This window comes from Lepisosteus platostomus, chromosome 2 (assembly GCF_059453375.1).
Source record: "Lepisosteus platostomus isolate fLepPlt1 chromosome 2, fLepPlt1.hap1, whole genome shotgun sequence".
NCBI classification, from domain to species: Eukaryota; Metazoa; Chordata; class Actinopteri; order Semionotiformes; family Lepisosteidae; genus Lepisosteus; species Lepisosteus platostomus.
Window position 1 is genome coordinate 34,740,513 of NC_142612.1, and position 14,464 is coordinate 34,754,976.

The 14,464-nt window shown below is 42.0% G+C and overlaps 1 protein-coding gene across 1 annotated transcript in view; it reads right to left on the minus strand.

Moving 5' to 3' along the window:
• Positions 1 to 13,853, minus strand: part of tmprss3a (transmembrane serine protease 3a) — a 29,080-nt gene extending 15,227 nt beyond the window's left edge. Inside the window, exons 1-6 of the mRNA XM_088644297.1 lie at positions 13,839 to 13,853; positions 11,567 to 11,705; positions 10,745 to 10,858; positions 9,622 to 9,738; positions 8,897 to 9,020; positions 354 to 479 (exon numbers count right to left, since the gene is read on the minus strand). Coding sequence (XP_088500423.1) covers positions 354 to 479; positions 8,897 to 9,020; positions 9,622 to 9,738; positions 10,745 to 10,858; positions 11,567 to 11,705; positions 13,839 to 13,853 — 635 coding nt within the window. The remainder of the gene's footprint in view (positions 1 to 353; positions 480 to 8,896; positions 9,021 to 9,621; positions 9,739 to 10,744; positions 10,859 to 11,566; positions 11,706 to 13,838) is intronic.
• Positions 13,854 to 14,464: the final 611 nt, after the last annotated feature.

Here is a 14,464-nt window from a genome sequence, read left to right on the forward strand (position 1 = left end):
CTGAATTAAGACAACATGCACATTCAAACAAAGCACTGGACATTCAACCCAGTACCAAAACAGTGATCTTTTGGTTGCTAGTGTCTTTTTATTTAAGGATCACATGCAGTAGATTTTTGCAGGCTACTGGGGAATTTGCTTTATCAACATAGTACATCAGTTTTTTTCCAGAGATCCACAGAAAAAATTATGAAAATAAATGTTTCCTATTTTGTTCCCAATTGTTTTTTAATTTTGTGAAATCTGAAAACTAAGACGGAATGTATGAGAACTGAAAACAGAAAACACTCCTTTTCACAAAAGTAAAAGGCTCGTCCCTACATTTTATATCATATTTCTTTTACCATGTTTACCTCACATGGGTTGCATTGTGAATCTTAAACGTGTGTCCCACAGGAAGATTTAAGTTAATGGAGACTAGGTCCTTCTGGAAATCCTGTTCAATAGATGATAAAGGGAGAGAACTGGAATTTACATATCTGTGAAATAAAAAAAACCATTTTTAATGTACATGGCATATCTGAGGTAATCTGACCATCTGCCATGAATTTTGCATCGTACTCTGGACGTGAACTTCAACTGCAACCATGCATTTGGCTACATTCTAAGGAATCCAAATGCACAACTTCTGTAGAGTTGCAATATGAATGTATTTGCAACAAGAATACACATATGAAATCCTGCAAACCTGTATGACCCTGGTTGGTTATTACTAATGTCATTCAGCAAAATCACTTTATAAATTGCTCAATAACTTACATCACCTCCATGTTTTCAAAGAAGATATTATTCCTACCATAAAAGCTGCAAGATACAGTATATTACACCAGTCAAAGTATGCTTGTGACAATATCTCAAGCACTTCCTGCCATTCTGCCTACATGGCAGAGTGGCAGGAAGGAAGCCATTACTGTAAAATAGCAACAAAATCTTTAAGTTTTAGTGGCAAGGTTTCACTTAGAATTAAGTATTATTAAAAATTCTTAATAATCTTTGTGTTGCCTTTAGAAAGAAGCTTGGTGCCTCTCTGTAAATGCAGAAGGACATGGTAAGAGGCCCCTCTGATAAGGGGTCATTGATATATTCAATGCTGAACAATCTAATAATATATAGAACAGATTAGCTCCATTAACCACAGGTCAAAGGGGACTGTTCATCATCCAAAGGTAGATCCACCAATGAGGGATCTGCAGGGTGGGTACTATATATGATAGCTTCTTAGCCAACCACCAACTCTGATGTTGCACCATAAATGCTAGAACCTAACTCATTTTCATTGGTTAACTCACTGGCTCCTTCTCTCTCTCCAACTTGCGGTTAACTGCAAGCAGTCTCAGTCTTTTCAGTCTGGACTTAAACTTTTCTCTAAGATGCCTGACCAAGAGTCAGTAAAGTACAGAGTTTTGCCCAAGATATTCTTTTTGCAACAGCATAAATCTTGTGTTCACAAACCCATTGTTTTTGTTGCCTGATCAGTGAAATAAGACAGTTGGACTCTTCTTGTAGACATTTTAAATATATAAACATTTTCAGAACCAAGCTAAAGCCAGGACGAACCGCGTTCTTCTACCTGTCTACCTTGTGCCCTTACCCAAGAAGACATCTGGGCACAGGATTGCTTTAAAGCAGTTACTTATAAAGACAGAAGTCTGTTGAAATAGGACCTATATCTGTACTGCACATATCCAGCACTAAAATATTACTACTGAACCATATTGTAGACATCATTAGAGTGATTGTTGAGATTGTTTACTTAAGCTGTCTCAAAATATTTTTTGAGCTAACAAAGGTGACTTGTACCAACAGCTGCAACAACATGCCCTGCCACAAGTGTTAAAAGGGGAAACAATGACACACCACAAAAAAGGAAAACACTAAAAGTGTCAAACAAACTTCTTTTACATTTAAAAGTGTTTCTGAGTCTGTACTGTATATAAGAGCTGGGAAACCCTTGCAGTTTGTCTGTTCTGGTGGCAGGCCCAGCATGCGTTGCTGCAGTATACTTATTGAAGCTCAATAAAACAGATCTGCACAAGACTGTATCCTGCTCCTCTGATGAGTATAAAACGTCTCTATTCACATTATAATTGTGACGAGTTAAAGTATTTTTCCAAACAATTTGATGTTTAGTTAACAAGAGTTAAAGAATATTTACTTCTATCTCAGTATATGAATATGAAGTAATTTTATGAAACAGATAAAACATAAGAGCTAGCAGAACTTTACAGTTGGACCACTCATCTTGTAAATAAAAATGGTTGTATACAGTATTGCCAAACCTGTGTTCACAGTGCAGATGTGCAAGTTGGTTAGAAACCTAACACAATAGACTCACAACTCTAATTTCTACCAAAGGTGTTTCCACTAAGTGTTAATTCAGAGGGGTGAAAACATATTCAGTTGTGATATTTAGGTTTTCTTATTTTTACTTTTTTAACCTTAAAAGTGTGGAGTATGGTGTGTAAACAGGAAAATTCCTCTTTTGAATGTACGGATTGTGAGGCATTTACACAGGAAGCTACAGCACTGCACACTGTCAGCCACAGTGAGCTATAGCACAGCACACTACCCGCTTCAGTGAGCTACTGCACAGCACACTGCCAACAACAGTGAGCTACAACACAGCACACTGCCAGCTGCAGTGAGCTACAACACAGCACACTGCCAGCCACAGGGAGCTACAGTGCAGCACACTGCCAGACACAGTGAGTTACAGAACAGCACAATGCCAGCAACAGGGAGTTACAGAACAGCACACTAGAAGCCACAGTGAGCTAGAAAACAGCACACTACAACCCACAGTGAGCAACAGTATAACAACCTGCCAGCTGCAATGAGCTAAAGCACAGCACAATGCCAGACACAGTGAGCTATGACACAGCACATTGCCAGCCACAGTGAGCTACAGCACAGCAAACTAACAGACACAGTGAGGTACAGCACAGCACACTGCCAGTCACAGTGAGCTACAGCATAGCATAGTGCCAGACACAGTGTGCTACAGCACAGCACACTACCAGCTGAAGTAAGATATAACACAGCACACTGCCAGACACAGTGAGCTACAGCACAGCACATTGCCAGCAACAGTGAGCTAGGCACAGCACATGTCCAGCAGAAGTGAGCTACAGCACAGCACACTACCAGCTGAAGTAAGATATAACACAGCACACTGCCAGCCATAGTGAGCTACAGCACAGCACACTGCCAGACACAGTGAGCTACAGCACAGAACACTGCCAGCCTCAGGGAGCTACAGCACAGCACACTGCCAAACACATGGAGTTACAGAACAGCACACTAGAAGCCACAGTGAGCTAGAAAACAGCACACTACCAGCCAATGTGAGCTAAAGCAAAGCACACTTCTAGCTGAAGTGAGCTACAGCACAGCATACTGCCAGACAACGTAAGCTACAGCACAGCACACTACCAGCAAATGTGAGATACAGCACACTGCACACTGCTAAGCATGGTGAGCTATAGCACAGCACAGTGCCAGACACTGTTAGCTACAGCACAGCACAGTGCCAGACACCGTTAGCTACAGCACAGCACATTCTCAGCCGCAGGGAGCTAAAGCACAGCACACTGAACAGGATGAACAGTGAGGTTCTCATCCTAATCAAAGCAAGGGATGCAGCATTCAAATTGGGCAATAAATCAGAACTAAGGGCAGCCAGGATCAATCTAAACAATGGTATTAAACATGCAAAAAACACACTCAAACAGGAATTCGAGGAACACTTCACCACTAATGACCCAAGGCGCATGTGGCAAGGCATACAGGCCCTCACACACTACAAGAGGAAGAACATCTGCCTCCCTGCCTAACGAACTCAACACCTTCTATGCTCGGTTTGAAGCCAGCAACACAGAACCAGTCAACAGAGCTGCACCCTCCGCAGATGACCAGCTGCTCTCACTGTCTCCAGATGAGGTAAGCAGATCCCTGCAAAAAGTGAACACACGCAAGGCTGCAGGACCCGACGGCATACCCAGTCGTGTCCTCAGAGCTTGCGCCAATCAACTAGCAGGTGTATTCACAGACATTTTCAACATGTCTCTGGCCCAAGCCGTAGTCCCCACCTGCTTCAAGACAACCACCATCATCCCAGTACCGAAGAAAACTACAGTGACATTTCTTAATGACTACCGAACGGTGGCACTAACACCTGTCATCATGAAATGCTTCGAGAGGCTGGTCATGAAGCACATTAAGGACACCATTCCAAACACACTAGACCCATACCAATTTGCCTACTGGCCCAACGGATCCACAGATGACGCAATCTCCATTGCCATACACACTGCCCTATCTCATATGGATAAAAAGAACACATATGCAAGACTACTATTCATCGACTTCAGCTCAGCTTTTAACACTATCATTCCAGAGAAACTAGTCAAGAAACTCAGTGCACTGGGTCTTAACACCACCCTCTGCAACTGGATTCGGGACTTTCTGACAGGCAGACCTCAGGCTGTCAGGCTTGGAAACCACACCTCCGGCACACTAACTCTGAACACTGGGGTCCCCCAGGGGTGTGTGCTTAGTCTATTACTCTACTCCCTCTACACCCACAACTGTAACACAACACCAGCACCATCATCAAGTTTGCCGATGACACCAAAGTTGTAGGTCTGATCACAGACAATGATGAGAGGGCCTACAGGGAGGAGGTCAATCTCCATACAACGTGGTGTGAAGACAACAACCTCACCCTCAACGTCAGCAAAACCAAGGAACTGATTGTTGATTTCAGGAAACTGCAAAACGGACATGCCATGGAAAAGGGTCAATTACTTTAAATTCCTTGGCATCCATATCACCGAGGACCTCACATGGTCTCTCAATGCCACCTGTCTGATCAAGAAAGCGCAACAGCACCTGTGCTTCCTAAGACGGTTGAAGAAGGCTAAGATATGTCCCCAGATCCTCACTATTTTTACAGATGCACTACAGAAAAGCACACTGACAGGTTGCATCACAATGTGGCATGGCAACTGCAGTATTGCTGACTGCAAAGCCCTACAGCGGGTGATGAAAACTGCCCAGTCCATCACTGGGGTTACCCTCCCATCTATACAGGACATTTATGACAGACGGTGCTTGAGGAAAGCTCTAAGCATCATCAAAGACCCAACACATCCCAGCAACAGACTGTATGGAAAATGGTACTGGAGCATTCGGGCCCGGACTACCAGACTCAGAGACAGTTTTTACCCCCGCACTATCAAACTATTAAACCAAAAACTCACACATTGAAATCTACCTCTATCTTATATGTCAAAAAGCTCACTCCCCATAATTTTTATCCTTTTATTTCATTCTGTTGATGCATGTTTTTGCACATCTGATGTTGTTTTTGCACATTACCTGTTACCTTTTTGTTGTTTCGCACATTGCCTGTTGTTGTTTTGTGCATTGCCTGTTGTTGTTTTTTTGCACACTGCCTGTTGTCTCTGTCTTTCTTTTATTATAGAGTTATACTTTGTTAATTGTATTGTTGTTTTTTTGTACTACCTATTGTCTGAGAGCTAGCTAAATAGCATTTCGTTATACCATATACTTGTATATGAGTATAATGACAATAAACTTGAACTTGAACTACCAGTCAACGTGAGCTACAGCACAGCACACTTTAAGCCAATTTGAGCTACAGAACAGCACACTGCCAGACAACGTAAGCTACAACACAGCAAACTACCAGCCAATCTGACCTACAGTATAGTACAGTGCCAGACACAGTGCGATACAGCACAGCACACTACCAGCTGAAGTAAGTTATAACACGATACACTGCCAGCAACAGTGAGCTACAGCACAGCACACTGCCAGCCACAATGAGCTACAGAACAGCACACTACCACCCACAGTGAGCAACAGTATAACAAACTGCCAGCTGCAATGAGCTATGACACAGCACATTGCCAGCCACAGTGAGCTACAGCACAGCAAACTAACAGACACAGTGAGGTACAGCATAGTATAGTGCCAGACACAGTGTGCTATAGCACAGAACACTACCAGCTAAAGTAAGATATAACACAGCACACTGCCAGACACAGTGAGCTACAACACAGCACACTGCCAGCCACAGTGAGCTACAACACAGCGCACTGCCAGCCACAGTGTGCTACAGCACAGCACACTACCACCCACAGAGAGCAAAAGTATAACAAACTGCCAGCTGCAGTGAGCTAAAGCACAGCACATTGCCAGCCACAGTGAGCTACAGCACAGCAAACCAACAGACACTGTGGTACAGCACAGCACACTACCAGCTGAAATAAGATATAACACAGCACACTGTCAACCCCAGGGAGCTACAGCACAGCACACTGCCAGCCACAGGGAGCTACAGCACCTCACACTACCAGCCAACTGCAGTGAGCTAAAGCACAGGACATTGTCAGCCACAGTGAGCTAGAAAACAGCACACTACCACCCACAGTGAGCAACAGTATAACAAATGCCAACTGCAGTTAGCTAAAGCACAGCACATTGTCAGCCACAGTGAGCTACAGCATAGCACACTACCAGCCAATGTGAGCTACAGCACAGCACATTGCCAGACACAGTGAGCTACGACACAGCACACTGCCAGCCATAGTGATCTACAGCACAGCAAACTAACAGACACAGTGAGGTTCAGCACAGCACACTAACAGCTACAGTAATTTACAGCATAACACACTCCCATTTACATTAAACTACAACAAAGCACACTGCCAGACACAGTGAATGAAAGCCCAGCACAGCACAATGCCAACCACAGGGAGCTGAGGCCCTCCTATTGCACAGAACACTGCCTGACACAGTGAGCTACAGCACAACACACTGCCTGCCACAGTGACCAAGAGCACAGCACACATACAGACACAGTGAATTATAGCACAGCACATTGCCAGACACAGTAAGCTACAACAGAGCACACTGCCAGCAGTAGTGAGCTACAGCACAGCACACTTTTAGCCACACTGAGCTACAGCACAGCACACTACCCATTGCAGTGAGCAACAGCACAGCACACTGCCAGAGACAAGAAGCTACAGCTCAGAAAACTGCCAGACACAGTTAACTATAGCACAGCACACTGTCAGACAGTGTGAGCTAAAACACAGCACACTACCCACTGCAGTGAGCTATAGCACACTGCCAGCCACAGGGAGCTACAGCACAGCACACTGCCAGGCACAGTGAGTTACAGCAAAGCACACTGCCAGCCACAGGGAGCTATAGCACAGAACACTGCTAGACACAGTGAGCTACAGAATAGCACACTACCAGCCAATGTGAGCTACAGCACAGCACACTCCCAGCCACAGGGAGCTACAGCACAGCACACTGCCAGACACAGTGAGCTATAGCACAGCACACTACCAGCTGAAGTAAGTATTACACAGCACACTGCCAGACACAGGGAGCTACAGCGCAGCACATTGCCAGACACAGTGAGCTACAACACAGCACACTGCCAGACACAGTGAGCTACAGAACAGCACACTAGAAGCCACAGTGAGCCAGAAAATAGCACACTGCCACCCACAGTGAGCAACAGTATAACAAACTGCATGCTGCAATTAACTGCAGCACAGCACATTGTCGGACACAGTGAGGTACATCACAGCACACTACCAGCCAATGTGAGCTACAGCACAGCACACTGTCAGACACAGTGAGATACAGCACAGCACACTGTCAGCCACAGTGAGCTACGATGCAGCACTCTGCCAGTCAAGGTGAGCTACAATGCAGCACACTGCCAGACACATTGAGCTAAAGCACAGCACACTGCCAACCACAGTGAGGTACAGTACAGCACATTGCCAGCCACAGAGAGCCACAGCACAGCACACTACCAAACACAGTGAGTTACTGCACAGCACACTTCCATCTTCAGTGATATACAACACAGTACTCTGCCAGCCACAGTGAGATAAAATACAGCACACTGCCAGCTGTAATGAGCTAAGGCACATCACACTGTCAGGCACAGTGAGATACAGCACAGCACACTAACCACTGCTGTGAGCTACAGCACAGCACTTTGCCAGACAATGTGAGCTACGGCTCAGCACACAGCCAGCCAATGTAGGTTTCAACACAGTACAACCATAGCTAGCTTCAACACAGCACACTGCCAACCAGAGGGAGCTACAGCACAGCACACTACAAGCCACAGTGAGCTACAGCTCAGCAATCTGCCAGCTGCAGTGAGCTACAACACAGCACACTACCATGACACAGCACACTGTTAGATACAGTGAGATATCTCACAGCACACTACCCGGTGCAGTGAGCTACAGCACAGCACAGTCTCAGACACAGTGAGCTACAGCACAGCACACTTCCAACCACAGTGAAATACCTCACAGCACACTTCTGGCTGCAGTGAGCTGCAACACAGCACACTGCCAGAGACAGTGAGTTACAACACAGCACACTCCCAGACACATTGAGTTACAGAACAGCACGCTGCCATCCACAGGGAGCTACAGTATAGCACAGCACACTGCCAGACACAGTGTCCTACAGCACAGCACACTGCCAGGCACTGTGAGCTACAGCACAGCACACTGCCAGGCACAGTGAGAACTTGTTCTGAGTATATTGAGGGTATTAGTAACAGCTTTTTATTATACTTGTCTTTATGTTCAGTAACACTCCCTGGGACTTGCCAGGCATATGTAAGTTTGCAGTGAGTTTGCACAGTTGCTTTTTGTCCTGAGCGGTGATATTGTTAGGACAGAGTAGAAGCATTTAAACAAATTCCTCAGTAGCTGATGACTCTAAACTGGTAGAGCAATGAAAAACAAACAACCTGGCACACCAATTATTCTTAATCTCCTATGGATGGCAAGACAAACCCTGACCACCACAAATAACTTACTTAGTGTAGCCCAGCTGTCTGCAGGCTGTGCTCCCAAAGGCATCTCTCCAGTCTTCAGAACAAACTGTTTTCCAGGAGCCCCCAGAGTAGATCTGGAGCACAGAGTTCTTTCCACTGAGCCTGACTGTGGAGGTGAGACATTCACATACAGTAAGTGACACCAGAGACATTTCCCTTTTAAAGAAGAGACAGGAGAGCTGGGACTAGGAAGAATGTAACTACTTTTAAAAGATACACCCCCTCCCCAGCTCAACATTAGATGGATGTACAGTATAGAAGAGAAGTCCAATTTCTGGTCCTCAGTCTCCCCAGGACTCTGAACAGATGCTAGCTTCTACAGGCTACAGTACTATAAAAAGTATACATTTCTGTATACATTTTGCTAAAAACTCACGATAACAGGCTAGTGCAGTTTACAGGTCATATAGAATTACATTTCTTAAAGTAGTTATGATCTAGGGGGTGTGTCATTTGCAGTTCACATTCTGATTGCACTACTCAAGGTTTTACTCAGAAATATAGTAAAACAAGAAAATGAAAACCAGAAAACATTCTGTCAGACAAAAAGGAGAATTTTGAATACAAAAGAAAAAATCAAACCATTGCACAGAAAAATGGCATATCAAAATATATATATACAGAAACATTCCAGCATAGCACTCTGTTGGAAAAACGTTCCTCCAGATCCAGCTCTAGAGACTGGTTATGGCATGTGAGCTTCTCACCACATTTGAATTCATCCTCTCCATGGTCACAGTCTGTCACCCCATCACACTGGGCTGAATTCCTGATGCACTTGGATGAGGTGCCACAGCGAAACTTTCCCACGCAACTGTAAGTAACTGTACAGTGAGAGCAAATGGTTCATTTGGGCTAATGTTGAAAAGGCGTTTAATAATGATGAAAGGCGTGTATCACATTAAAGAGCAGTAAGGATCTGGAAAATAATCGTCAATGAATTTCACTATATTCCTGGCTGAAAGCCTGAGATTTGAGATGGAATCATATGACATAGGACCTGATGGTAACCTGAGAAACCAGTATTCTCTACAATCCCATACAAAATGGTGGAAAATTGAATAAGTAAAAAATAGTCTGACTTCAGCAGTGCTTCCCAAGAAGAAGTGTGAGAATGACAGGAGCAAATGAACTAAAATAGGCTGCTATTCCCACAACTGGTTATGAGAGAGAGGAAGTAACAGATATGCCCTGAGTTACCAATGCCACTATGAATGGTGGTCATCACTGCTGCTTTGAGGTCTAGGGCCTTGGATTTAATTCTGGGCTAGGGTACCTTCTATGCAGAATTTGCATGTTCTCCCTGTGTTTTCATGAGGGAATGACTGTGAGCTTGCTAGAGCTGGCATGTCCCAGCCATGGTTATACATCAAGTGGCGGTGAAACATGGCTGATCTATCCTCTTGATAGGATATATCAAAGCAGACAACATTGTGTACTGCTTGAGGAATTTTGATTACAAGCAGTTAATAATGCGGCCAGGCTTGAATCAGTTACACCTGGGAAATAGCGCTCAGATTACTTTTTTAATTGGAGCATGCATTGTTATAGATTGACCCTCAGGCCAATGCACTGTTGATTGCACATGTACTGTCTTTAGACTTGAACAACAGTCATATTTCAGGAATCCAGCTCATTCTGGGCTGCATACAAGAGTCTCATGAACTGAATAAGTCCACTGTGAGACATTGTGTTTTTAGTCTCCGTGTAATGTGAAATTTAAGCGAACTACATGCATCTCAGTCCCATAACTGGATATGGCTCATTAAATAGTAATAGAAGAAAACAATTCTTGCCACAGTTAACTAGTTAAAAATTAATTGCACCCACCTCCCACTCCAATAGCTATGGCCAGGATCAAAGCAAAAAGCAGGCAACCAGCAACAAGAAGCTCTTTCTTGTATGTAAGAAAGTAGTCCTTTAATGGCTTCTCTTTGATATATCCTAATTGAATTAGAAATGGCAGATGAAGAATGATAAATGTCTTTTGTTAGTTCTTACTAGCTTTTCACAAAAAAACATCTGTAGCAATATTACATTCTACAACAGGAGTTATAAAACAAATATTTTTTTCATTATTTAAAAAAACAAGAATGCATTTGTATCTAAGGCCTAGAAGTCCCTGAATGTTTTTTCCACTGAATGACATGGTAGCAATTTGTTCTCCCATTATTTTAATATGTTATATACCAGAGCAACCAGACTAAGTCCTGGTGTGAAGAATTAAACAGACTGTCGGAAAAGAACCTTGAACTCAGAAGAAGGCTGTGTGTGTCGAGTATTGGCTACTGAAAATCGAAATAAATTCAGATGTGAGGACTTCGTCAAGATCAGCAAAAATAGTGGAGATTTAAGAAACATAAGTGGAAGTTAACTTTAGGATGGTTAGAGAAACCAGGAGACTGTACAGAGGTAATTTGCAGGGTCTGGAATCAGCTTCACCAGCTATGTTGTTGAAGCCAACTCTATGGGAATTGTTTAAAAGAAATTTAATAAAACTGATAGAACTCCTGAGCAACAATACACAACAATATGGACTGAATGGCTTCATCTTATTTGTAACCTTGAGTATGATATGATGGATGTGATCAACAAAAATAATCCTATCCATAACATGCAAAAAAATGTCTTACTGTTTATCTTTAGTCATACCGTTTTCGGTGGGCTGGATTTTTATAGTTGGTACCCCAAGGCACCCAGCAAGTGTGGGGGGGGTTTCGATGGCAGGTAAATCTTCCTCTATGACAGACACAATCTCAATTTTTGTTGTATCTAACTTCACATGTGAGTCCTGTTAAAGGAAATCAATGATAGTTCCTTTTATTTTTACACTTAAAAAATATTTCTTTCCATTCAGTCAGCAGCATCTAAAAAGCACACATAAACATGTTACAGTGCTAGATTAAACACATTTTCCCTCACAGTTACTGTCCTTTTGCAGTCCATAACTAACATAAGGAACAAGTAATAGGTTTATTCCATGCTGAAAAAAAGAAGAAAGAGAACACAACGTTTCGGCCGTGGAACCTTCTTCAGGTGTGAGAGAGACAGGGCAGTAGGCAAAGGTAAAGTCACTTTAAAGTCACTTTACCTTTGCCTACTGCCCTGTCTCTCTCACACCTGAAGAAGGCTCCACGGCCAAAACGTTGTGTTCTCTTTCTTCTTTTTTTCAGTATGGAATAAACCTATTACTTGTTCCTTTGCAGCCTACGCATGCTGACGCAGCTACCCACCTGAATAACTAACATAATATGTAAATCTGGACAATGAAAATTCATTTCAAATAGGTGAAAACAAACTTAAAAACTAAATAGTAAAACCCTTACATTTGAAATTTCAGATTTATTATGTAATTGTATATTTATGTAATTAAATGTCAGATGTATTATTCCCTTGATGTCTACTGTTTATGCAGCAATATGAAATTAGAAAATATTTAATGTGTTTGTTTGCAGTCTAGTTAAGCTGGAATGTAATAAATAGGCATATAATGAAAAGTATTGTATTGTAACAAATCCACAGGTAATATCTCATTGCAAACTCTTTTTTTGTCACCCATTTACAAACAAGACAACCCTCGAAAGAACACAATAAAGAGTAGGTTATCCTGGTCTCAAAGGAATTTCATACACAGTGTAAAGGATCTAACTTTATTACTCTTGAATACAGGAGATTGTGTTAGAATTTTATACAGGTATTGAAACTTGTCACATGAACTCTCAACTAAATGCAAATTACTTCAATCACAGTAGTGGAATGATGTCCCAAACATTTTCATCAGCATTTAAACTAATACAAGCTCACAGTGAGCTGGAGTCCAAAAGGAAACTAGGAAGCACTCATTTAAGAAAAGCAGTGTGGGAAATGGCTATGTTGTTGATGGTTGAAGGGGTTTCTACAGTATATTTAATAGGTTACTAGAAATGAAAGAAATAGAGGTGGACCTCCTCAATTTTACCTTAGAGATTAATCTATGGAAAAAAACTTAAAACTATAAAACTATAATGAATATAAATATGAAAAGAGGTTGATCAATTACAGCAGTCTAAATTATTACAAGTAGGAAAATAATTTAAATTGCAATAAGAATAGTCAGAGACTGTATTTTAACACAAGCCAAACAATTTAACATATTTAATATAGCAGGTTTAACACTAAGCAATAGTCAACAAAAATGTACAATGTACAGGAGGCTCAGCAGGAAAGATCTGATGTTGAACGGAGAAATGAAGAAAAATGTAATCCTATTATATTTACTTATATCTAGTAAATTATATCTAATAAATTTGCAGTAAAAGTTACTGAGTGACACTTAAAGATAAAAATCCTTCTTTATCTAAGCACTTACAGGATGTTCACAGTGCATACTACTATCACAAACTACAGACATAAACTATTAGTGCTCTGTATTATGGAAAGCAGAACATGACAGCAGACTCAAGGAATTGAGAGTATACTTCCAGGATATCTATTATCTGCAGGTAATTGGCAGCAGGTTAGTTTATTATTATTAGGTGTTTCCTTAAGTGTGTATTACTAAAACACATCACACATTTTAAACACCAGATGTAGCTTCTTTGTGGGCTTTATTTGACAGTATCTTGCCTGTAAAATCTATTTATGCTCTCTATAAATTATAAACTTGTTAAAGTGTATGAAAACACCCAATCAGACAATATATTATCTTGCTGTTTACTCCAGGTAATTTTCAGCTTTTTAAGGTGAGTTTTTCCACGACCAGAAAAGTATGATTCAATAAAACTGATAATGTCCCATAATCACTTTTTCTAAAATTAACCTTTTACCTGGCTGCTCTTTGTTTTATCACATTTTAGCTAATGGAAGCTTTTTCCAGTTTAGTCCTCTCAACTCAGTTTCTCCAAGTGAAGCCAAAAGGTTAATGTCTGACCTACAGGAGACTTACCTCTTGTGAAGCCATATTTCAGAGAAACGACAGTCATTTCAGTTTCATTGTAGTGGAAGAGCAGTGCAGAATGAGAAGCAGTGTGGGAGCTCATCAATTTTCTCTTGGACTGACGTCTTGCCTGAATAACAGGAGTGTGCGCAATAATGAAATACCTGGAAGCAGCCGAGAACCTGATCAAGGGTATTGAATAGCTAGCATCTGGCAAGATTGGATGACCAAGCACCTACTGCAGCATTGCTTAGGATTATGGGGTAATACAGAATTAAGGTGCAGGCCAACTAGTTACTGAACATTGAAGCACAGAGCATGGCTACTGATTCATGAGATCTGAAAATACTGTTCTCCATATTAAACTTATATTAATTAATTATATTATAAAGATAAAACACATATATGTATACATCTATTACCTATAGCTACTTCATCTAAGAGAAGGGCACAGCAAGCCACCCAGACACAGAGCACACGGGACTAAACCCTGTACAGGATGACAGTCTGTCACAGGAAACATTCAGGTGCAAAGTGACAATTTAGAGACACCAGTTTACGCAGATATCAGGTTTTTGGAAGGTGGGTGGAAACTGTGGCCCTCTTAGAAGACCCACATGAACACATGGAACTCC